This window comes from Pinus tabuliformis, chromosome 1_2 (genome assembly GCF_031772625.1).
Source record: "Pinus tabuliformis cultivar Carrire ecotype Pingquan chromosome 1_2, CPIR1, whole genome shotgun sequence".
Lineage (NCBI taxonomy): Eukaryota > Viridiplantae > Streptophyta > Pinopsida > Pinales > Pinaceae > Pinus > Pinus tabuliformis.
In genome coordinates, this window is record NC_142298.1 from 1000985844 (window position 1) to 1001012546 (window position 26703).

General features: G+C 39.0%; 1 protein-coding gene and 1 pseudogene across 1 annotated transcript; both read right to left on the reverse strand.

Moving 5' to 3' along the window:
- LOC149209462 (chaperone protein ClpB1 pseudogene) overlaps positions 1 to 5636 on the reverse strand; it is a 41267-nt pseudogene extending 35631 nt beyond the window's left edge.
- Positions 5637 to 7485: 1849 nt separating this feature from the next.
- On the reverse strand, positions 7486 to 8308 carry LOC149209463 (uncharacterized). The gene is made up of 2 exons (XM_089394267.1): positions 7927 to 8308; positions 7486 to 7818 (listed from the first exon to the last, which is right to left on the reverse strand). The coding sequence occupies exons 1-2, from the start codon at positions 8226 to 8228 to the stop codon at positions 7743 to 7745; spliced, it is 378 nt and encodes a 125-aa protein (XP_089250393.1). The 5' UTR covers positions 8229 to 8308; the 3' UTR covers positions 7486 to 7742.
- Positions 8309 to 26703: the final 18395 nt, after the last annotated feature.

Here is a 26703-nt window from a genome sequence, read left to right on the forward strand (position 1 = left end):
ACCTGAGAAGATTCCAATAGGACATTCATCTGTAATAACAAAAACCATTCTCCATGCAAAGTGTATTTTTGATAGAGCTTGAGAGCTACTGAGATCAAAGTGTATATTTTCCATAACCTGAGAAGATTCCAATAGGACGTTCATCTGTAGTACCAAAATCCATTCTCCATGCGCTCTGCCAAGGCGCTAGACATCATAAATATGATAATGAGCTAGTCCCTCATCAACAAGGCACCAGACATGAAACATATAATGAGCTAATCCCTCATCACCAAGGCACCATACATCAAAATACTAAAAAAAGATATGTTAGCAAGCTTTAAATCCATTACGGTCTTTGAATAGGGCCAAACTTCATTCAACCATTTTTTATTGGAAAGGGATCTATTTCACCGACCATATGCGGGTGCACAATTCCTTTCCTGGATCTGACAATTTATGTCCCAATGGGTCACCTCTTCTGGTCGTCCCGTAATTGTGCGGGCAACTACGACAGAGAAGCCATGAGTGAGGTAGCGCACATCATTTACCCATCCACTATCATTTGCACGTTCAATTGATTGACAAATTAGGTATTTAAACTAGAAATTTACCTTAAAGACGGGATTTTTAAATTGAAAATTTTGTACTTTAATTTTCTTAATCAAGCAAATAGAAATTGAGACATTAAATTTAAGTTTTTTTTTTTTTTTTTTTGTATTTTTTTATAAAGTTTATAATAGTTAAGTATATCAAATTTGGTTTAAAAAATCATTTTAGAATGTTACTACAAGTTTGAACATTAAATATTGGACATTTAAAATGTCAATGTTTTCTAGAAATCAATCAATGTAAATTAATTATGTCATATTTTAAAGTAGTATAATTAATAGATGAGATAATCTTTTTTGAGAATTTTTTTTCGTTAATTTTGCTCAAAATTATGTATAGAGTTTTAAAATTCGTAAGTTTAAGTTGTTTAATTTGCAAAATTGAGTGTGTCACAGATCCATTTATGCATGCAAAAGCATTTATAAAAAACACGAAATTATAATATGGTTAAAAATTGATTGCTAGATTACAAGAAAAACCAACTATTTTATTTATTAGTTAGACTACACTTATTTTAAATATAGATTGAATGGGTTCTAATCATTAAAAACACATGCCTTCTTGTAAAAGGTTGAAAATTCAAATTCAAAAGGGTAGAAGATATACATCTCGGAATCAAATCACTATGCAAAGACATTGCATTCATATTTAAATATAACTTCCTAAGAACTGTAATAGTCTAGTAAAACTCAATTAACCACAATTAGTTTTTCTATATTCAATTATAAATAGTGTTTTTCCATTCAATTGTAAATGATGGAGAATTCATTCATGTAATGGGAATATTTGACATTTTTTCATATTCATTGAATTTTTGGCATCTTTACATATTCATTGGAATTTTGACATCTTTTCATATTGATCAAAAATAATTTTTTTATTTTAATAAGAAATAATATATATATGTGTGTGTGAGAGAGAGAGAGATTTTATTAAAATATGTATTGTTTTATTAATTTTTTATTTTATTTTTTTATTTCAAGAGTGAAACATGTGGTACTCTTGAAGAAGCACGGTCCATAATCCCCGTTATTTCATTTCCTTAGCAAGGAGTAGGGTCCATAATTCCCATTATTTCATTTTCTATATTCACTTCCTTAGCAATCTCATCTTATAGGGTAAATTTTGCCACATGATTTCTTAGATACTTGTGGGTTTGTCTAGTACTATCTTAAGGATGGCTTCTTGAATTTTCTTTTAGATCTAATTTATCTTTTATATATGGTTTTCCATTCCTTTTTTATTTTAGAAATATCTGGATAAAGTGCTTTCCATGTTATGATACATTTTGGGTTTATGATAAATGTTTCAGATCGTTGAGATGTACAAAAATGAATAACAAATATTCATTTTGAAATAGGTGTTTACTATCTAAATATTTATCCAATTTATACTCAGTTTGTTTTTAATCCGTTAAGGCTTACATTGGGGTACTTCCATTCCTATTATACCTCATGAGTCATTATTATAAACTAAAATGTAGAATTGCTACACATAAAAACAAGTCTTTGGACATTATTCCTATAAGAATTGAGTTTGGTAATTGATATTTGTGATGGGACATTATTATTCTACTCGTAGAATTTCCATACATAGAAGTAAGTCTTTAGACATTATTACCCCAAGTATCGAACTCTATAATTGATCTCTCATGGAAAAATATTATTTTACCAAACCAAAATTTTGCATAAGTAGCTTAGTGAGAAAAAAACATATTTGAAAAAAAATCCAATTTATATAACTTCCAAAATACTTCTTCTACTTTAATTAGTAGAGGGAACCTAGCTTGACTTTATATTTATGCAACAAATATAATAACATGAAGTATACTATTAATGTAAAGTTAGTGTTACTAGTTCCAAAACTCGTAAAAAACAACGAAGATGTTATATATAGCTTCCAAAATACGTCAGGAATATAGACAATTTAGCTTTCCCTCATATTTATGAAACAAATATGCAACTCAAAAATATAATATGGATAATTTCATTCGTTCTATAACTCATAGAACAAAACATAAAACAAAACAAAGTAGATCATAATTGCTCCGACCTCATCACATTGTCTATTCTGTTTCCTTGTAACTCAGTCTAGCTGCTCAGTCTAGCTAAAGAGAGAGTTTCAAGATACTGCACACTATAAATTAAGAAACCGTGGATAAGAGCAAATAATAATCACTGCCACTTTAATAAAGTCTCTTTAATTAAGATGAAATAAAAACAGCGTGAAATGAAATGTTATTACTGGGTACAGTTCGCTTTTTCTATGTAGACATCCATGATTTAAGACAAAACTTCCAAGAATGCAGACTCACTCTATTTAAAAAGAATTTCCTCCTTTGCCTCTTCTACAATGTTCTTAATCATTGATGGCTTCTTAAGGGACTCTTTACACATCATACATGATGTGTACATGCAATCTCATATGGAGTAAGACCCGCTGATGCATCGTTCTTGAGCAACATTGTTGAAATTTACAGTACACAAGAACATGCCGGAGACAAGGAATCCAAATGGAAGTCTTGTTATATACGGACGGGAGTATTATGCGAGAAGCATCCGAAAACAACTCTAAAAAAATTCAATTTCAACCAGGAGGAATTAAGTGGAGATCATTGAGCCCAACAATTCAAATTTCAGATATATTATTTAAGATATTAGCAGCCAATTGATTCATTCTTTACATTCATAGAAATCCGTTTTTATTTATCCCAATTCATAGACATGAGTTTAGAAGGAAAACATGTGGGTGAGCTTCATAAATTTTTATGTTTCTGATACTATTTCAACTTCCTATATTCTATATCCAAGACTCTTTGATAATACAAAGAAATTAGGAGATCCGGAAGAAGTTGAGACTTTCCTTTAAAATCTATTTGGTATTAGATAACTACAAATACGTACTATTGAAATCCTACCTTTCAAACAAGAATATTAAGCAAAAAGGTATTTTATTGGAGCGATCAATACAATATAGAAAATAGAACATAGTTAAAATGGAAAACTTTTACACACTTTTTTTTTTGACCTTACACATAATTAACATTAAAGCGTTGCAAAATCCTATCTCCATTGAAGATCACCACAAATTAAACAATTGTCTTCAGGATTCAGGATTCAACATGGAAATAATGAAGATGGCCTTATGATACACCTAGCAAGAACCTCTATCTCCTCCTGCACACAATATTGACTCCCACCGTGTTCAGTGGTCTTCTTCAAATACAAAGTTTAAATGGGTTTCCAAGCTAAACAAAGTTTGGTATTAGAAGATTTTATACAAATCATATCTGATTGATTTTGCATCAAAGACCACCTTCCAAAACATAGTTCACAAAGAGTATATTCACCAATGATGAATGCCCTACGATTCCAAATTGAAGACTATAAAATATCTATTTTGAAATGTCAGTTTCCTAATCAATATTATGATACAATAAATAAAAATAAAACTGACACAATTTCATTAATTTCTTTACTCAATTACATCATGCTTATATAGGAATAACACCTAACTAATTCCTAACTACTCACAACCGATTCCTGTTCAACTGCTCATAACTACTTCTATTTCAACTGCTTCATAACTAACCATTTCTGCATTAGCATTATTCTCACATCCTCCCTTAATGGAGAAATGGATTTTCTACCATACCTAACTGACTTCTAGAACTTGTACTTTGAACATCTGCTGTATTCTCTAGATTGATCTAACTACTGCATTAACAGAGGCTAGTTGGAACTGACACAATTTCATTTTCAACGGTTGCAACTTATCTGTCAAATCATCAAGCTCCTTGTGAACCTCAGCCAAACGAGCTTTACTAGCCTTATCTTTCTCCTTTTCAAGGGCATGCAACTCAACTTCTAGTTGAATCCTTTTCCTTTCAAGGGTGTCAATTTCTTCAGGTTGACTATCGAGTTGAACTCTTACATTTGCACATGCTTCATCCACAAGATCAATTGCTTTGTCTGGAAGATGTCGCCCAGTGATATATCTACTTGATAATTGGGCAGCAACTACAAGTGCTCTGTCCAATATTCTCACACCATGATGACCTTCGTACTTCTCTTTTAAACCACGAAGGATACTAATAGTGTCTGTCACACTAGGTTCAGCTACATAAACTTGCTGGAATCGTCGCTCAAACGCAGCATCTTTCTCCACATACTTCTGGTACTCTTCCAGAGTAGTTGCTCCAATGCACCTAAGCTGGCCCCAAGCAAGCATCGGTTTAAATAAATTGGCAGCATCCATTGATCCCTCAGTACGCCCGGCACCCAGAACCAAATGGATTTCGTCAATAAACAGAATAACTTTTCCATGAGCTTCTTCTACCTCTTTCAAAACAGATTTAAGTCGCTCTTCGAATTCGCCTCTGTATTTGGCACCAGCCACTAGAGCTCCCATATCCAAAGCTATCAATCTCACTTCCAGCAAATTGCTTGGTACATCCCCTCGAACAATTCTTTGTGCCAGCCCTTCCACCACAGCAGTCTTTCCAACACCAGGCTCTCCAATGAGCACAGGATTGTTCTTGGTCCTGCGAGACAAAATTCTAACTACTCTCTGAATTTCTTCATCTCTACCAATGACAGGATCAAGCTTCCCAGCATCTTCAACCAAATCGCGGCCATATGTTTTCAAGGCCTGAAAATTAGTATCACCAGACGCAGTATCTACCTTTTTGCCCTCTCCTCTGAGCTTCTCCACTTCGGATTTCACTCTGGCTATACTCACACCTGCCTCTCTAAAGCAATCTGAAACCTGGGAGTCTTCTAGCACTCCAAGAATAAGATGATCTACTGCCAAATGAGTGTCCCCCTTGCTCTTTTGTGAAGACTGCGCACGCCTGATGGACTTTATTAACGAAGTGTTAGGAGGAATACTGTCGGGGGCAGGATCTTGGAGCAGTAAGAAACAACCAACTATTTCTTTATCATCAACAGAATCAGAGTACAAAGCTTTAACCAATGCCACCTGTGAAGCTATTTGGTTGCGGAGAGTTCTTGCTGATCTTGAAGAAGCACAAAGTGGTGCAACATGTATCAATTGTGATAATCAGAGTGCTATCAAATTAGCACATAATCCAGTTTACCATGCTAGAACAAAACATGTTGAGTTACAGTACCACTTTGTACGTGAGAAAATTATGTCAAAAGAAATCATCTCTGATCGGGATGTAAAGTTTACTGGTCACTTTTGGAGAACTCTGTGGAAAAAGTTGAATACTCAATTGCAGTTCAGCTCCGCTTATCATCCGCAGACTGATGGTCAGACGGAAGTCGTAAACAGAAGCCTAGGGAACTTACTTCGCAGTTTGACAGGAGGAAATTCCCGGACATGGGACCGTGTACTTGCTCAAGCAGAGTTCGCGTACAACGATTCACCTAACCGCAGCACCGGTTACAGTCCGTTCCAGATTTTGTACGGCATGCATCCGCGAGGAGTGCATGAATTACGGGATTTGGGAAAACTCGAGAAATGGAGCGCTGATGGGGAAGAATTCGCTCAAGCGATGAGCAATTTGCACGAACAGGTCAAGCTGAAGTTGCAGGACAACAGTCAGAAGTACAAGCAGCGAGCTGACACAAAGCGTCGGGAAGTTCAGTTTAACGTTGGGGATGAAGTCCTTGCGTATTTACGTAAGGAGAGATTCCCGAAGCGAGAGTACAACAAATTAAAATTCAAGAAGATCGGCCCCTGCAAAATCATCCGCAAATTTTCTGCGAATGCTTACGAAATACAGTTGCCACCTGAGATTGGAATTTCTCCCATTTTTAACGTGGCAGATCTATTTCCCTATGTCGCCGATTCAGAGAATGATACAGCAACTACAGTGCCACAGAAAAACAGCTATGAAGAAGATTCTTGGACAAGACAATTACCAAAGGCACCACCCCTTGAGATCGAAGGAATTCTGGATACACAGGTAGCTAGACGCACACGCAGGAAAGAGTATCTGCTATATTTGGTCAAGTGGCGGAACCGTCCAATAGAGGACAGTTCTTGGCTCAACGCAGCGCAGATAACTAAAGTGGGCTATTCTGTTGACGACCTCATGGAACGGAGCCATGACTTTTTGCCACCCCGGGAGCCTAATGCAGGAGCATCCAGCTCCGAGGAGACAGAAGATCGATGACTGACTCACGGTGAAACAGGAACACGACAAGACTCCAAGAGTGGTTGGACAGGTCATCAAAAACTGGTTGTTGTCTTTTGTTAATTAATGTTTATTTCTTTTTATTTCAGAACAATTTAAGTTACTAGTTGTTAGTTTAGGAAACCAAAAACTGTTTAGTTAACTTTCTGTTTAAAGAAGCAAGTGACAGTTACAAATTCAGTTCAATAGACAGTTATATTTCATGTAGTTTAAAAATGAAAAGGACGGATGTAACAGGAACTTTTTTAGTTCCCTTCATAACGAAAAGAGAATGAAAAGCAAGACGATATACAAAAACCCTCTGTAACAGAAATATTGAATTCTTCTCTGAGATAATCTACTGTTAATTATCTTTCCCATATCGTACATCTAAGCACTACTGAGTATTTGTTGTTTTTTAGAAATGAACTGAGACAGAAAGAAATTTTTATACTGTAACTAGAAATTCAAGAGCGTTACAGGCATTGAGTCAAGACCATAAACTATATTACCAGAACCAACACGCAGGCGAGACAGCGTAAGGCGGCCATACTTAACAGCATATGCGTTGCAGAGTATTACAAGAATAAAGAACGACACAGGCATCAAAGTAAGCCCAGATTGCAGTCGTAAAAGCACAGAACCCGCAAGCCAAATACGAGGAGCAACACGGCCACATACAAATCAAATATAACAGCTATTAAAAAAGAGGTAACAGTTCGAACCATTCTGTTTCTATTAATAAAGCATTTCATAAGTCTTTACATACAGAAAGTTCGACAAACAACACAGAACCATGTATTAAATCCGGCACCGCCATAACAATACAAAGTTCCAAACCCTTGTTGCATTGAGACCGTATAATGACGCAAAGGGACAAAGCACAGAGACTGTAAACGCCGGCAAGGGGCACGGCCGAACCCTATACAACTTAAGCAACAGAAAACTACAGCTAACACCATATTGAGCAAACTATAGATATGCTGGAGCAGGAGTAAACCCTACCCGGTTACAAAGGGTACCAGGGTTGGAAGGAATCGAAGACTGCAAACTTGAAACCCTCGTGAGCAGGTCTCCTGGTCAACCTGCACATAAAAACAATGTGAGTTAGTCCAGTTACCAACCAGAACCAATATCAATCTAAGAGAACGAAAGAGCAGCAAGGTGCGAGTGGAAAGGAACTGTGAACTTACCCACGGGTCGACGGAGATTGCTGAGACAGAACCCAGTTCCACAAGCTGAGAATGCACAAAAACCTGTAAGTGTCGATAACAGGTGACAGAGTAGGGTAAAACATAGCACGAGAGCTTACCTCGAGGGCAGATAGAGTTCGGAAGAGCGGCAGTTTCGTGGTCGCAAACACCTGTACAGAACTAAAGCTCAGAAGTTGAAAACCAAAAAGACTCCTACACAGAACCCATGAAAATGTAAGCAACTTACCACAGACTTCCGAACAAAACCATTGAAGACAGCAGCGAAGGCGAAGGATTAGCATTTCAATCAGAACTGTAACCAGTAAAAGAGCAAAGGGTTCGTTGGACTATCGCACAGTGAGCATCGCCACAGAAACGCAGAGAGAGCAACAGTAGAATGGCGGAGTGAAAATGAGCTAAGGATAACCCTTTAGGGTTTAACATAGGCGGGAAGTCTTCCTAACTGGACGAGCCGGTGACTACACCCAAGAACCGGCAGATATATGTTTTAATGAGCCTCGGATTGGGGGCCAGGTAAAGTCCACAAGATATTTGTCCGCGCACAAGTGACCACCGTGGGACTGAAGGGAGTCACGTGACTGTGTCCACGTCACCGAGGGCTGGGCCAGAGGGCTGGGCCATCATAAGTGGTATACATAATACCAAGATTCACTGTTCCCTTTAAGTATCGGAGAACTTTCTTTGCAGCAATCCAGTGATTTCCTGAAGGCTTAGCCATGAATTGACTAAGGATACTGACTGAGTATGCAATGTCTGGCCTGGTAGTGGTGAGATAGTTCAAACTTCCCACTAACTGACGATACAATGATCCATCTGCCTCTTTCGAACCATCTTCTTTGTACAACTTTGCATTCTGTTCTAAGGGAGTTGACATAGCTTTACAATCTATCATATTGAACTTGGGTGATCCTCAACAACATGAGTGATTTCTTCAGGGACATGATCTTCAACAACATGAAACTCTTTGTCAATGGACTCAAAAACACTGCTAATCCCAAATGGGTTCATGAGAAAATGATCATTGTCAAAAAAATCTAAAATAATAGACATATCAGTTAGCTTTATCACACTTCAATCAGCTTTATCACACTTCAAACAAAACGCCTTTTCTACTGCCTCTCTCTGCTCTCCTTGGCCCTCCGGGCTCCTCCAATCAGACCCGCTGTCACAAACGGTGCTCACTAACAACACTCTCTTGAACAAGACCCACTTACACGATTTTTGCAACAAAACAAAGAAAACCGGGCCGACTGAAAAAAAATATGACCACGGTAAGCTTGCAAAAAAACACCAGCAAAGTTCTGGCAGCAAGGTTTCAAGAAAATCAAAGAAACACACGCAGGGAGTCTCCGTCTTCTTTTGGACACACCGGTTCTCACACCAGCAATTGCTACCCGAGTTCTTGACAGGGGTCTTGGCAGCACGCTGACCTCAACTGCTACCCGAGTTCTTGACAGGGGTCTTGGCAGCACACAGGGGTCTTGGCAGCACATACGCACAACAGCAACGCCCTCTGGCCGGTTCTGGACAAGATCAGCAATGATCAAAACAGATCTACAGTCCACGTAGCAACAGGTTCTGCTCACGATCCACGGCACTCAACGGTTTCTGCAAAGAACACAATAAGGAAACCACGGCACATCAGTTTCTGAATTACCTCCACGCAGCGGCACAAACTCTCTGCACAAACGGACTCTCCACGTCAAATTGCACAACGCCTCCGGAACTGGGGTTCACCACGCCAACACGGGTACCAACACCTGATCTCTTCACGTTGGGTTCACCTCAAAAGAGCAAACTTAACTCACACACAGTAACGGCTCCACGGCCGTGTCCCACCAGGCGTGCCATTGCCCCGCAAATGCATAATTGCAATTGCTGATGAAAGCAACAAAAACAAAAGATCAGAGATGAAGAAGCCTTACGGCAATAACCAAACCGTGCGATATGGCGTTCGAAAGAAAAGCGTCGGGAAATCTATCTGCTGCCGCGAGATGCTGCCCCGAACAAAACTAGGGTTTAAGCTTCAACCCTCATTGATACAGGTTCTTCACCTGATGAAAGTCGGTTTCAGCGAACAAAAAACGTAAGAAGAAACCCTCATTGATACAGGTTCTTCACGGCGTTTCCAACTAAGCTTACAGCCTTGTGGACAGCCGGACTCTCACACACAGCAATTCCAGGCTCTCACACACAGCAATTCCAGGTTCCTTCACACGCAGCAAGTCTGGCCTCACGCAGGTCTCAGGGAGCCGGATCTTCCACAAGCCAGGCGTCTGGCCTCACGCAACCACGCAGCAATGAAACAAACCGCCTCACGTAGGGTCTTTCACACAGCTAAGAGCCAACCGCTCGGATCTCCACACTCATTGCACCGATCGCTCGACCCTCAGCTCTCACCCCAGCTCAAACCCTGAGCTCCGATACCAAAATAAAAATAAAACTGACACAATTTCATTAATTTCTTTACTCAATTACGTCATGCTTATATAGGAATAACACCTAACTAATTCCTAACTACTCACAACCGATTCCTGTTCAACTGCTCATAACTACTTCTATTTCAACTGCTTCATAACTAACCATTTCTGCATTAGCATTAAAATAAAAATAAAACTGACACAATTTCATTAATTTCTTTACTCAATTACATCATGCTTATATAGGAATAACACCTAACTAATTCCTAACTACTCACAACCGATTCCTGTTCAACTGCTCATAACTACTTCTATTTCAACTGCTTCATAACTAACCATTTCTGCATTAGCATTATTCTCACATCCTCCCTTAATGGAGAAATGGATTTTCTACCATACCTAACTGACTTCTAGAACTTGTACTTTGAACATCTGCTGTATTCTCTAGATTGATCTAACTACTGCATTAACAGAGGGTAGTTGGGATTAATACCTTTCTACCACTCCCCCTTAATTCCAACTATATAACAAACTATATATTCTTAATGATGACGACTTAAACTTTAACTTGCCTGCTGGTCTAAGTCTCAGCTAGGCTTACAACAAAACATTTCATTTTTGTCTTCTTATTAAAAGGTCCATGCTTATTCCTTTTCCATTGCTGGTGCAGTTTCATCTTCACCTTTTTGGATTTCCTGATGAGATTCCTTTGCTCCTTGCTTACATACTTAAGGTCAACAACCTCTTTTGGATTGAGAGGCAATGCAAGATCTCGAACGAGGTAATTTAATTCATGTTCTCCCCACTTTCCATGAGGAACCAATGAAGGAGTCACCAAAATGCAGTCATCTTTGAACATGAGCGGCCTTCGAAGAACATCCATGGTAGTATCCTCCAAAGTAGCAGTCATCTTGAAAGTAGATCCAATAAAACTTCTAACAACCGGGCAACTTTTAATCTCAGTGATTTCTTCAACAGGGTGATCCTCAACAACATGAGTGATTTCTTCAGGGACATGATCTTCAACAACATGAAACTCTTTGTCAATGGACTCAAAAACACTGCTAATCCCAAATGGGTTCATGAGAAAATGATCATTAAAAGGATCATTCTCAAAAAAATCTAAAATAATAGACATATCAGTTAGCTTTATCACACTTCAATCAGCTTTATCACACTTCAAACAAAACGCCTTTTCTACTGCCTCTCTCTGCTCTCCTTGGCCCTCCGGGCTCCTCCAATCAGACCCGCTGTCACAAACGGTGCTCACTAACAACACTCTCTTGAACAAGACCCACTTACACGATTTTTGCAACAAAACAAAGAAAACCGGGCCGACTGAAAAAAAAATATGACCACGGTAAGCTTGCAAAAAAACACCAGCAAAGTTCTGGCAGCAAGGTTTCAAGAAAATCAAAGAAACACACGCAGGGAGTCTCCGTCTTCTTTTGGACACACCGGTTCTCACACCAGCAACTGCTACCCGAGTTCTTGACAGGGGTCTTGGCAGCACGCTGACCTCAACTGCTACCCGAGTTCTTGACAGGGGTCTTGGCAGCACATACGCACAACAGCAACGCCCTCTGGCCGATTCTGGACAAGATCAGCAATGATCTCAACAGATCTATAGTCCACGTAGCAACAGGTTCTGCTCACGATCCACGGCACTCAACGGTTTCTGCAAAGAACACAATAAGGAAACCACGGCACATCAGTTTCTGAATTACCTCCACGCAGCGGCACAAACTCTCTGCACAAACGGACTCTCCGCGTCAAATTGCACAACGCCTCCGGAACTGGGGTTCACCACGCCAACACGGGTACCAACACCTGATCTCTTCACGTTGGGTTCACCTCAAAACAGCAAACTTAACTCACACACAGTAACGGCTCCATGGCCGTGTCCCACCGGGCGTGCCATTGCCCCGCAAATGCGTAATTGCAATTGCTGATGAAAGCAACAAAAACAAAAGATCAGAGATGAAGAAGCCTTACGGCAATAACCAAACCGTGCGATATGGCGTTCGAAAGAAAAGCGTCGGGAAATCTATCTGCTGCCGCGAGATGCTGCCCCGAACAAAACTAGGGTTTAAGCTTCAACCCTCATTGATACAGGTTCTTCACCTGATGAAAGTCGGTTTCAGCGAACAAAAAACGTAAGAAGAAACCCTCATTGATACAGGTTCTTCACGGTGTTTCCAACTAAGCTTACAGCCTTGTGGACAGCCGGACTCACACACACAGCAATTCCAGGCTCTCACACACAGCAATTCCAGGCTCCTTCACACGCAGCAAGTCTGGCCTCACGCAGCTCTCAGGGAGCCGGATCTTCCACAAGCCAGGCGTCTGGCCTCACGCAACCACGCAGCAATGAAACAAACTGCCTCACGTAGGGTCTTTCACACAGCTAAGAGCCAACCGCTCGGATCTCCACACTCATTGCACCGATCGCTCGACCCTCAGCTCTCACCCCAGCTCAAACCCTGAGCTCTGATACCAAAATAAAAATAAAACTGACACAATTTCATTAATTTCTTTACTCAATTACATCATGCTTATATAGGAATAACACCTAACTAATTCCTAACTACTCACAACCGATTCCTATTCAACTACTCATAACTACTTCTATTTCAACTGCTTCATAACTAACCATTTCTGCATTAGCATTATTCTCACATCCTCCCTTAATGGAGAAATGGATTTTCTACCATACCTAACTGACTTCTAGAACTTGTACTTTGAACATCTGTTGTATTCTCTAGATTGATCTAACTACTGCATTAACAGAGGGTAGTTGGGATTAATACTATATTCTTAATGATGACGACTTAAACTTTAACTTGCCTGCTGGTCTAAGTCTCAGTTAGGCTTACAACAAAACATTTCATTTTTGTCTTCTTATTAAAAGGTCCATGCTTGTTCCTTTTCCATTGCTGGTGCAGTTTCATCTTCACCTTTTTGGATTTCCTGATGAGATTCCTTTGCTCCTTGCTTACATACTTAAGGTCAACAACCTCTTTTGGATTGAGAGGCAATGCAAGATCTCGAACGAGGTAATTTAATTCATGTTCTCCCCACTTTCCATGAGGAACCAACGAAGGAGTCACCAAAATGTAGTCATCTTTGAACATGAGCGGCCTTCGAAGAACATCCATGGTAGTATCCTCCAAAGTAGCAGTCATCTTGAAAGTAGATCCAATAAAACTTCTAACAACCGGGCAACTTTTAATCTCAGTGATTTCTTCAACAGGGTGATCCTCAACAACATGAGTGATTTCTTCAGGGACATGATCTTCAACAACATGAAACTCTTTGTCAATGGACTCAAAAACACTGCTAATCCCAAATGGGTTCATGAGAAAATGATCATTAAAAGGATCATTCTCAAAAAAATCTAAAATAATAGACATATCAGTTAGCTTTATCACACTTCAATCAGCTTTATCACACTTCAAACAAAACGCCTTTTCTACTGCCTCTCTCTGCTCTCCTTGGCCCTCCGGGCTCCTCCAATCAGACCCGCTGTCACAAACGGTGCTCACTAACAACACTCTCTTGAACAAGACCCACTTACACGATTTTTGCAACAAAACAAAGAAAACCGGGCCGACTGAAAAAAAAATATGACCACGGTAAGCTTGCAAAAAAACACCAGCAAAGTTCTGGCAGCAAGGTTTCAAGAAAATCAAAGAAACACACGCAGGGAGTCTCCGTCTTCTTTTGGACACACCGGTTCTCACACCAGCAACTGCTACCCGAGTTCTTGACAGGGGTCTTGGCAGCACACAGGGGTCTTGGCAGCACATACGCACAACAGCAACGCCCTCTGGCCGGTTCTGGACAAGATCAGCAATGATCTCAACAGATCTACAGTCCACGTAGCAACAGGTTCTGCTCACGATCCACGGCACTCAACGGTTTCTGCAAAGAACACAATAAGGAAACCACGGCACATCAGTTTTTGAATTACCTCCACGCAGCGGCACAAACTCTCTGCACAAACGGACTCTCCGCGTCAAATTGCACAACGCCTCCGGAACTGGGGTTCACCACGCCAACACGGGTACCAACACCTGATCTCTTCACGTTGGGTTCACCTCAAAACAGTAAACTTAACTCACACACAGTAACGGCTCCACGGCCGTGTCCCACCGGGCGTGCCATTGCCCCGCAAATGCGTAATTGCAATTGCTGATGAAAGCAACAAAAACAAAAGATCAGAGATGAAGAAGCCTTACGGCAATAACCAAACCGTGCGATATGGCGTTCGAAAGAAAAGCGTCGGGAAATCTATCTGCTGCCGCGAGATGCTGCCCCGAACAAAACTAGGGTTTAAGCTTCAACCCTCATTGATACAGGTTCTTCACCTGATGAAAGTCGGTTTCAGCGAACAAAAAACGTAAGAAGAAACCCTCATTGATACAGGTTCTTCACGGCGTTTCCAACTAAGCTTACAGCCTTGTTGACAGCCGGACTCTCACACACAGAAATTCCAGGCTCTCACACACAGCAATTCCAGGCTCCTTCACACGCAGCAAGTCTGGCCTCACGCAGGTCTCAGGGAGCCGGATCGTCCACAAGCCAGGCGTCTGGCCTCACGCAACCACGCAACAATGAAACAAACCGCCTCACGTAGGGTCTTTCACACATCTAAGAGCCAACCGCTCGGATCTCCACACTCATTGCACCGATCGCTCGACCCTCAGCTCTCACCCCAGCTCAAACCCTGAGCTCCGATACCAAAATAAAAATAAAACTGACACAATTTCATTAATTTCTTTACTCAATTACATCATGCTTATATAGGAATAACACCTAACTAATTCCTAACTACTCACAACCGATTCCTGTTCAACTGCTCATAACTACTTCTATTTCAACTGCTTCATAACTAACCATTTATGCATTAGCATTATTCTCACAACAATTCACTAGAATTTTGCATTCATACTTCAATATAATTTCACATTCGCCAAAGCCCATCTTAACAACAGTCATCAACTTACTCTCTTGACTTTTATTTCCAGTAAATACTAAAAATTCAGATGTTACTCAGACTGAATGGCTTTGGACAAGATTCGTAACATCTTTTGGTTATATATTTCTCTAATGAAATAGTGCATCATGGTCTACCTTGTAAAAACCTATTGGCATACCATACCATCCAATGCAGGTTGAATGAGCAAGTTTCCACCCTTGCCAGATGTTTTTAGGTTGTCTCCCACTCAAAATCTATACTCTTTGAGGAAAATGAGGATTACAACTCAAATAACATCTACAATTAAACCATTATCCCACCATAATCACCTCTAAGGCTTTATATTTCAACGCAAGTACTTACAAGTAATGGTCCCATACATACAACCAGATGTTAATCTCGATTACAGTGTAACCTCATATTCCATATTCAATAAGAAACTTATTCTCTTGACTTATAGATTATAACATTAAATTTTAAGCTCTTGACTTATGAATGATAACATTTAATTTTAATTGTTACTATTCTTTTAACTTGAAAAGTACACTGTAAATTTATTTGTAAATGTCTTAGTGTCATCTTCTTAAAAAATCTAATCAAATACGGTACCTGACCAAACAATTTATTAATTAAAGAAGGGAAACAGATTTCAACTCTACCTTCTTCCGACTTTATTGCAACAATTATCTCAATGAAACAAAAATAGTCTATTACGTTATATTTTTCTTTTATACATATGCTTTCATTTGTAATAAAAAAAATATTATAAAAAACACTTCAAAAGAATTTAAGAACCTACCTTCTTGTTGAAGATTGTTAAATTGCTTATGGTTGCATTAAGAACAGATAGTAGCATATCTTCTTGTTTTGTCCGCTCAAAAATACCCAATCCTTCAAAGTCCAACATGACATAAATGCGTTTCTCTTCTACTCTCACAGTGATCCACACTCCATCGGTACACCTTCCACCTACCAAATCCAAAAGAGCCTCTCAGGCGATTTTAAAAATAAGATTTTCCACTGCTATGTTTTCCCATGGATGATATGACCATAATCTTTCCCTCCGAGTTACTAAGAACTATGTCATAAATGCCAAAAGTTATCAAATTTGTCAGAGATAAATTATCTGTATAACTCAATTCCAGTGGCATCTGAAACCCATCCTTGAGAGAAATCAGTCCATTGTTTTCTGCTCGGGCTATTGGGATAGGAACTAGGCATGCAAGCCTCCAAGTCTTGCTCCTGAAGGTTGAGGATTGTATGAACTCAAGGTATTGTTAGGAATTAATGGAACAAGGAATGGTTTCTATTGTTTCAACGTCTGGGGCTAACATTCCAACTGTTTTCAAGGTAATGTGTCTTGCTTCTGACAAACAAGAGCTTAGCTTTGTTGAGAAGGTCCAACTTCCGCAGGACCATATTTTACTTCTTTGCAATGAGCTTGTTCCCAATTCTGCAGTAACCATCGGTGCTCAATTTATTCAAATGCACCGATGACTACCAGTGGTTGCATTCTACGGGGACAAGCAAATGATGGCAGAGGCTTTCAGGAAGCAGGGTTTATTAGGAGAAGAAGAGGTACTTGATCAGTTGGATCCAAGACTGTATGCAATAATTGGAGAATCAACCATTTTTGTTTTCTATTGGCATGAAGGTCAAGATCTGAAAGAAGCCTCGAGGAAGGACGTTTCTTGCAACTTAATTTGATATCTCGTAGAGCTCTCCGACTATCTATATGTTTTTGTTGAAGGCTACTATCCTTTTGAAGCTTCAGCTTCTTCGTACATAACTGCTTCTTTTAAAGGGAGACGCACCAAGAAGCTTCAAATAAGCCATGTGAAAAACTCTAAGAACGATGTCAGGCTTTCTGATGGATTTAATGTTGCCATTGATAGAAAATTCAAGAAATCGACTTTGGCGCCTCCCGTAGCACCAAGTAATGTTGTATTATGTGATGGTTATAATCAAGGTGCCTTCTTGACTGCATATTACAGGCCTTCAAGAGTTTCTACAAGCCCTGAGTGGAAAACTCTTAAAGGATCTCATCAACTTCGAAGTCAAATCTATTGGAAAGGCGGAGGAGACAAAGCAAATAATTCACACACAAAACTCGAGTTGCGTCTTTTCTATTGATCACACAAAACATGATGCTTACAATGAACCTGGTGAAGGGTATTTATTCTTTTCCAACTAGTGACTTGCCTAAAAAATCTTAACATGCAACCACATGCAACCACAAACTAAAAGTTGTGTATCACTTGACTTAACTCAACACTCAATCACTCAATCACTCAATTAACTGACTCTCTATGTTCAGCCAACTCCTCATGTAGGAGTAATTATATTATTTTAACAACCCCCCTTAATTACGACCTCTAAACTCGAACATGACTCATGACAACTCAAACATGCATGTTGGTCTATGTCTTAGCTAGGCTTACAACACTCAAGTTTCTTCTATGAAAGTCAAACACATTTTTTTCTAATGACTTAGTAAATATATTAGCCAATTAATCACTATTTTTAAAAGGCTTCAAGTGAACTTCTCCATTGCTCACAAACTCTTTAATAAAGTGATATCTAGTATCAATATTCTTACTCTTTTGATGAAACACACTATTCTTGGATAGTGCAATCGCTGAGGTGTTGTCACGATATATTGTTTTTGATCCTTGTTATTTTTGCTTGAGTCTATCAAATACTCTTCTTAACCACACTGCTTGACATGCTGTTGATGTTGCTACTACATATTTTTCTTCTACTAACGAAAGTGTCACAATGGGATACTTCTTAGATGCCCATGAAATCACACTTGAACCAAGATGGAACACAAAATTAGAAGCGCTCTTCCCATCATCCAAACTTCCTACAAAATCACTATCTGTGTATCCAATCAAATCTTTATTTTCTGTGCTTGCATACATTATGCCACAATCTCTAGTTCCTGCTATGTATCTCAGAATTTTTTTTCTTGTTCTCCAATGTGTGTCTTTTGGAGTCTCCATAAATCTGGAAATCAAACTCACTCCTTGGATGATATCTGGTCTTGTAGCTGTGAGATACATGAGGCTGCCAACCAATCCTTTGAATAGAGTTGGATTGACATCTAATCCTTCATCATCCTTGCTTAACTTTCTACTTGTTGCAACTGTTGTAGGGATAGGTTTGAAATTTTCCATCTTGAATCTTTTCAACAAATATTTGGCATATTTATTTTGACAAATAAAAATTCCTTTTTTAGATTGCTCAACCTCTATGCCAAGGAAATATTTCATGAGACCAAGATTTGTCATCTCAAATTCTTTCATCATGGCTGCTTTAAATTCATCTATTTCAAAATCACCTATAAAAATCATGTCATCAACATATAAGCAAACAATCAAAATTTGTCCTGGCTCATTTACCTTTGTATACAAGGTAGGCTCAATGTTGCTTCTGCAAAATCCATTCTTAATCATGTAGTTGTTGATTTTTTTATACCAAGCTCTAGGTGCTTGGTTTAGTCCATAGAGCACTTTCTTCAACCTGTAAACTTTATCTTTGTTACCTCCAACTTCATAAACTGGAGGCTACTGCACATAAATTTTTTTCTCTAAAATTCAACTCAAGAAGGTTAATTTCATATCCATCTGATATACTTTCGACTTGTTCTGAGCTTCTGTGGCTAGAACTGCTCTTACGGTATCCAATCTGGCTACTGGAGCAAAAATTTCTACAAAATCTATTCTTGGTTGTTGCGAGAATCCTTTTGCTACAAGTCTAGCTTTGAATCTGTCAATTTCACCTTTCCCATTCAAATTTGTCTTGTACACTCACTTTACACCAATGAGATTTTTGTCCTTTGGTAAATCGATCAAATCCCATGTATCATTCTTTTCAATAACTTCAATTTCTTCATCCATGGATTGAACCCAATTTTCATCTCTGGTTTCTTCTTCAAATGAAGAAGGTTGGAATGACAATAATGCAAAATTTTAACTAACATCCAAATCATCATAAATATCTTTCAAACATCTCATCTTTCTCTTACCATTGCTTGATTCATCACCTAATTGATTGTTGGGAGAATCTTGAACTATTGATCTCCTTGAAGATCCATGTTGGTCTGAAAATCTTGGAGTCCTTGTTGGGGTGTCCCTGTTTGGTGTCTTCACTTGTGATTCTTGCTACTCCTTTTTTTCTACATCATCTTCTTCCATCAGTGGCACTTGTGCATCCATTTTTTTGCCTACAGTTCCATTCCATGAATCTTGTTATTTGAACACAAAATCTATTCTAATTATGGTCTTCTTTGTGACAGGGTTATACAATTTGTAAGCTTTTGATTTCTCACTATAACCAGTGAATATGCATTTTTCACTTTTATCATCCAATTTGCCTCTTCGCTCCTTAGGTGATCCAAAATGGATCTAACATAGACTTCTAAGTCTATAATTTCCCTCACAGAGGAAAAATGAAAGTCATTGGATGATTTTGAAAATAGTCTCATTTCGTAGATTGTTTCATTCTGAATCCAACGCAATTTGAATGGGCCAAAACGGACTCCGAACAAAGGAGTTATTGTAAAAAAGAAGATTTGCCCAATGTCCTTAGAAAATGAGGCATTTCTTATTAAATTTTGCCTAAGGGTTAATATTAGGCTTATGCACTAAAAACCTTTGTCAAGCGCTAAACCTTATAAAGCGTGTTTTACATTGAAAATCATGTGGGCAGTCTCGGCCAAGCGGATCCGAAGAATTTATATAAAACGAGCTAAAACCTTTTGAGTTCTAAAAGGAAGGCAGTAAACAGTATTTCAGTCAAGCTCCAGGCAATAAATGGTATTGAAAGGGTTGAACTCGATTCCATACACCAGCCAACACGTAGCAAGTTGCAGGAGAGAGAAAACTTCTTTTTCGAGCAGGTAATCTCTATGCAAGTGGGTCAACTGAAAATACTATCAGTCGTCAGATTAGAGATCACGAATCAACAGTGGAGATTAAGCGGATTGCTTACTGTTTCGAGTTTAGTGCGAACCATCGGATTAAACGGTAAATCGACAGACAAGAGTAAGTCACGATGTTTTAACCAAAGGTCGAGGGCATTACGATATGCAATACGCTGATTGCGATGAGCACTTCGAGCCATCAGATCAGAAAAGGAATCAACGACCAAGATCTTATCGGAGATCACTGATTGGGAAATCTTAAGGACTGCGGACCATGGAAGTAGCGACCACCGATATGCCGAAACAAGAATATAGCGATGGGCCGATAGCATTGATTGGAGTGATCGGAGATCGGAGATTGGATCGCAGCAATGCAAAGTCGAACATTGGGCCATGCGACATATGATTTGTGATAAAGGCACAAACCCGATAGGATTAAAGGGGTGATTGAATTCCGTTTGAAATCCGGCTTTGCATATTTTCATTGGATTTCTTTCTATTTCCCGTGTATTCCATTATTTGGGCTTTGTTCGGGTTTAGCCATGGGAAATGCGCAAAGCGACTTGCGATATGTAATGAAAGGATGGACCCGAGAGGATTATAGATGTGATTGAATTCTATTTGAGTTTCGGCTTAAAGGCTCATGATGTGTTTTTGTGAGTTTTGCATGTGTATTCCGTTATGTGTCTATTTCGAGATTAAGGTAGAAGGAAGGCCAAATGATCGGGTTGCCCGTGCCCGCTGGTTTCTTTCCAATTATGAGACTGTTTCTAATTCAAACATCATTGTTCCCCACCGTAAGGAAATGATGGACAAAACGTGTCATGAAAACAAGAATTAAAACGCAGAAGGAGGTGAAGATATGGACAATTGGTTTCCACGCTTTAAGCGATTGTGGTAACAGAACGTGTTATAAAACGCGATGAACCCAAAGATGTTGGGGGACAAAGGATAGCCACCAGAGTTGTAGAGCCAAAGTGCTTGACAGAGGCAAAGCCACCAGAGGTTAGAAGCAAAGCCACAGAGCCAGAGAGCTCAAAGCAGACTTCTAAGAGCCATGATGTTGTAGTGAAGTTGCAAAACAGCAAAGAGATCAAATGATCAAGCTATTGCTGATGTCCATTGTGTGCTGAAGACAGAAGAAGGAATTCCAGAGATAGTTAACAGAATTATGAGGGAGTTGGTGCAAGCTAGAGCTTAAGACAGCTCAGAGCACTAATTGAAGAAGTCTAGTCTAGAGAAGCCTAGATCTATCTGCAGAGTAAGGACATCCAGGGATAATATGGTATTCTAAACCCGTAGGTGCAGTTGTACACCAATGGAGTTAAGTGTGGAACTTGTAAAAGAAGCATCACCATAATCTCAAAGAGCCTAGTCGAGTTGATTAGAGCTCAAGGAGACGTAACCAAAGATATCAGGGTGAACTCCATATTATATTGTTGTCTTATGTGTTTGTTTATTTGTTGCATTTTTATTGTTATGTGTGTTTATATATCAGTGTAAACAAATAAACCTAAGGCAATTAAGCAGTTAAAGGCAAACACAAGTATACAACTATTTCCAGATCTTTCAATTTCGCATTTATCAATCATAAGCATAGATCTTCGAAATTGTTTAAGCTTTGGAGTGGGAAAGGTTCTTATAAGCTGAAAAGAAGCCTTTAGTGACCCATTTCAGATCAAGTGGTATCAGAGCAAGTTATATCAGAGTCCAAGTTATACTAGAGCAGGTGGTATCATGATGCAAGTGGTATCAAATCAGAATGCGTGGTTGACCTTAAAGGTGTTTGATTGTTTGTAAACTGAATATTGTTTAAGTTTGAAAAGGTGAAGGGAAAGCTATTGATAGCTAAGTCCAGGAGAGGACAAGAAGGAAGAAGGGCTGAAGGCATTCCTCTTATCCTAAAGGACCTCAAAGCAATCCTTGAAGCACAAGAGGTTTGTTGCAAAAGGCTTCTTGAATAAACTCTTGTTAATCTTGTTCGAAGTTCTTTTGTTCATTTTGATAATGACAACTTCTACAAGTGAGTCCTCAAATTCTTCCTTCATCACAAGAGTCTTTGATGAATATATGAAGCAAGACTTGTTCATCATGATGGATATGGTGAGAGAAATGTATGAGGATGGAAGGAACAGCATCATACTTCGAGAGCAGTTGAATTCTATGAAGGAAGAGAAGCAGTTGCTTTCTAAAAAATTGCAAGAAATGGAGAGACAACTTCATATTGGAAATATGGACTTGGAAAGGATGCATGAGTTGGAGACACATCTCTTTGTTGCCAAAGAAGCCTTAGTCAAGTATCAGCTTGAAGAAGAGGAAAATAATTCCAATTTGTCTTCAATTTCCTTTAAGAATGGTTATATTGGTTCTTTTGAAAAACATACTAGAGGCATAAGTTCCAACTTGATGTCCAAAATGGGCTATGAAGGAAAAGGATTGGGAAAACATGCACAGGGTATTGTTGAGCCAATAATAGTTGAGGAAAGGCCTAAGTATTGGGGTCTTGGATATGGACAAGTTTATGGAGAAAGTTCCAAAGCTGCCATGAAGGCCATTGAAACAGTTCCAAGAAGGAGTTTCATTTCAAATCTTCTACCTCAAGAGTGTAAAGATTGTATTCTTGGGGAATGTAATAGTTTGAAACATCATTTTCAACAAGAAGGTGTTCATAAGCATATGCTTGAACCAGAGAGTTGTGGAAACTTTGAAACCATTGAAGAGGTTGATGGTGTTCCAAAGGGAGCTACTTTTTCTCTTGATTCACCTCCTCATGAAGGAAATAAAGGTGAAAGAGAAAGGTATAAATTTGGTTTTAACCATATTCCTTTTGATTATGTTCAGCATGGTAAATTTCCATACAAGTATGGGAAAATAATAGCATGTTTCTTTTGTGGTTTGGATAACCATAATGTTTCTATATGTTGGAAGAGAATGGCCACATATAGGAAACTTTTGAAGGAAAGGAAGAAAAAAGCCAAAGGTCCATTGGACAAGGAAAATCATGCTATCAAGAAGATTCACATGCAATGCACTTATAGCCAAAAGCAAGGACATATTGCTACAAAATGTTGGACTCTGAATCCAACAATGCTTCCATGAAACTTGAAGAAGGTGGAAAGAGAAAATGGCAGGAATGGAAAGAAAGATTCCATGATTGATGTGTTTCAGGATGATTCACATGTTGATACTGATGTGCAAACAAAGGAAGGACCTTTGAAATGGATTGGTAAGAAATGGTTAGAGTTCTTATCCAACTAAGATTGCATGTCTATTGATATAATGCATCTATTTGAATTTCTTTGTTAATGGAATGCAAGTTGCAGGGTTTTATCAAGAAGGTGAATGGAAAAAGTTGAGTAGAAGACTCACTTTATTGCTGAACATAATATTCATTTCAGCTTCGAAAGTATAGTGTACTTAAGCAAAAGTTGAAGGATGAAATGCATGCATAAGCATGATATGCATGAACACAGGGATGTTGATGATTTCCTTGTATTTGAACATGTATGTGTGATTAACTTGAAAGGTTGATTACTTTGTCTTTAAAAATGCATCTAATGTTAATGTTGACTTGGAAAATGTTGATTTGGTCTCCAAGATGGAGATAATGATGAAGTGTTTCATCTTTGAAAAAAATCCTAAAGTTCTTTTTCTACATGCTTGACTTGAAGGGAAAATTGTTTAAAAGGCATGTTTTGTTGGCTTATTATCTAGTCAATCATTTGTATGTGGATGTAAAGACATCGAGGTGCTCACAAGATGTGAAATCTGTTTCTTTTGTTGAAGCAGGATTTTAGGCCATCCAGTTGTTGTCTGTAATCTTGTCGTTGTTAACAATTGTTGTTGACAGTATGTCAAATAGATACAAATGAAATTTTTTTCAAGCAGATGTAACTTCACATTGGTTTGAGCCACCTTGGATCAATGATCAAGGAAGAGAAGTTCAAACTACCTTTTGTGACCTTTTCAGCAGGAGTTCTGTAGGAAGTCAAAGAGGAAGACAGTTCTTCCTAGGAGGACAAGCACATCCAGGAAGGGAGTGTTCAAAGGCTATGGTTCAGAGGCACTATGCAAGGCAAGTGTATGGAGGCTAAAAGAAGAGGGTGAGGTATTCTCATTTACTGTTCAGATCAGTATATCAGTCTTTTGGAGTCCAAAATATTTTTAGTGGAAGGGCATGATCCAAAATGGATCTAACATAGACTTCTAAGTCTATGAATTTTCCTCACAGAGGAAAAATGAAAGTCATTGGATGATTTTTAAAATAGTCTCATTTCATAGATTGTTTCATTCTGAATCCAACGCACTTTGAACGGGCCAAAACGGACTCCAAATGAAGGAGTTATTGTAAAAAAGAAGATTTGCCCAATGTCCTTAGAAAATGAGGCATTTCTTATTAAATTTGGCCTAAGGGTTAATATTAGCCTTATGCGCTAAAAACCTTTGTTAAGTGCTAAAAATTATCAAGCACGTTTTACATTGAAAAGAATTTGGGCAGTGTCAGCCAGGCAGATCCGAAGAATTTATATAAAACAAGCTAAAACCTTTTGAGTTTTGGAAGGAAGGTAGTAAACGGTATTTCAGGCATGTTCCAGACGGTAAATGGTATTGGAAGGGTTAAACCCGATTTCATACACTGTTTGACACATAGCAGGCCGCAGGAGAGAGAAAACCACTTTTTTGGGCGGGTAATCTCTGCGCAAGTGGGCCACCCAAAAAGACTGTCAGTCGTCGGATTAGAGATCACGGATCAATGGTGGAGATTGAGCCGACTGCTTGCTATTTTGGGTTTAGTGGGAACCGACGGATTAAACGGTAAATCAATGGACAAGATTAAGTCGCGATGTTTTAACCAAAGGCCAAGGGCATTGCGATATGCGATAGGCTGATTGTGATGAGCACTTCGAGCCGTTAGATCAGAAAAGGAATCAATGGTCAAGATTTGATCAGAGATCGCTGATTGGGAAAGCTTAGGGGTTGCAGACCATGGAAGCAGTGACCACTGATATGCTGAAACAATGATATAGTGATGGGCTGATAGCGCCGATCGGAGTGATCAGAGATCGGAGATCAGATCACAGCAATGCAGAGGGGAGCATTGGGCCATGCGCCATACAATTTACAATGAAGGCATGGACTCGATAGGATTAAAGGGACGATTGAATTCCGTTTGAAATCCGGCTTTGCAAATTTTCATTGGATTTCTTTGTATTTCCTGTGTATTCCATTATTTGGGTTTTGTTCAGGTTTAGTCATGGGAAATGTGGAAAGAAACTTCCGATATGCGATGAAAGGATGGACCCAAGAGGATTATAGATGCAATTGAATTCTATTTGAGTTTCGGCTTAAAGGCTCATGATGTGTTTTTGTGAGTTTTTCCTGTGTATTCTGTTATGTGTCTATTCCGAGATTAAGGCAGAAGGAAGGCCAAATGATCGGGTTTCCCGCGCCCGCCGGTTCCTTTTCAATTATGAAACCATTTCTAATTCAAACATCATTGTTCCCCACCGTAAGGAAATGATGAACAGAACGTGTCATGAAAACACGAATTAAAACACAAAAGGAGGCGAAGAGACGGACAATTGGTTTCCACGCTTTAAGCAATTGTGGTAATAGAACATGTTATAAAACACGATGAACCCAGAGATGCTGGGGGATAGAGGATAGCCACCAGAGCCACAAAGCCAGAGTGCTTGACAAAGGCAGAGCCACCGGAGGTTGTAAGCAGAGCCACAGAGCCAAAGAGCTCAAAGTAGACTTCTAAGAGCCATGATGTTGTAGTGAAGTTGTAGAACAGCAAAGAGATCAAATGATCAAGCTATTATTGATGTCAGATGTGTGTTGAAGAGAGAAGAAGGAGTTCCAGAGATAGATAATAGAATTCTGAGGGAGTTCGTGCAAGCTAGAGCTCAAGATAGCTTAGAGCACTAATTGAAGGAGTCTAGTCTAGAGAACCCTACATCTATCTACAGAGTAAGGACAGCCAAGGACAAGATGGTATTCTAAACCCATAGGTGCAGTTGTAAACCAATGGAGTTAAGTGTGGAACTTGTGAAAGAAGCATTACCATAATCCAAAAGAGCCTAGTTGAGTTGATTAGAGCTCAAGGAGAAGTAGCCCAAGATATCAGGGTGAAATCCATATTATATTGTTGTCTTATGTGTTTGTTTATTTACTGCATTTTTACTGTTATGTGTGTTTATATACCAGTTTAAGAAAATAAACCTAAGGCAATTAAGTAGTTAAAGGAAAACACAAGTATACACCTATTTCTAGTTCTTTTAATTCCACATTTATCAATCATAAGCATAGATCTTGGAAATTGTTTAAGATTTGCAGTAGGAGAGATTCTTGTAAGTTGACAAGAAGCATTTAGTGACCCATTTCAGATCATTAGGCACTTGTGCATAAGCTACACAACGAAATAA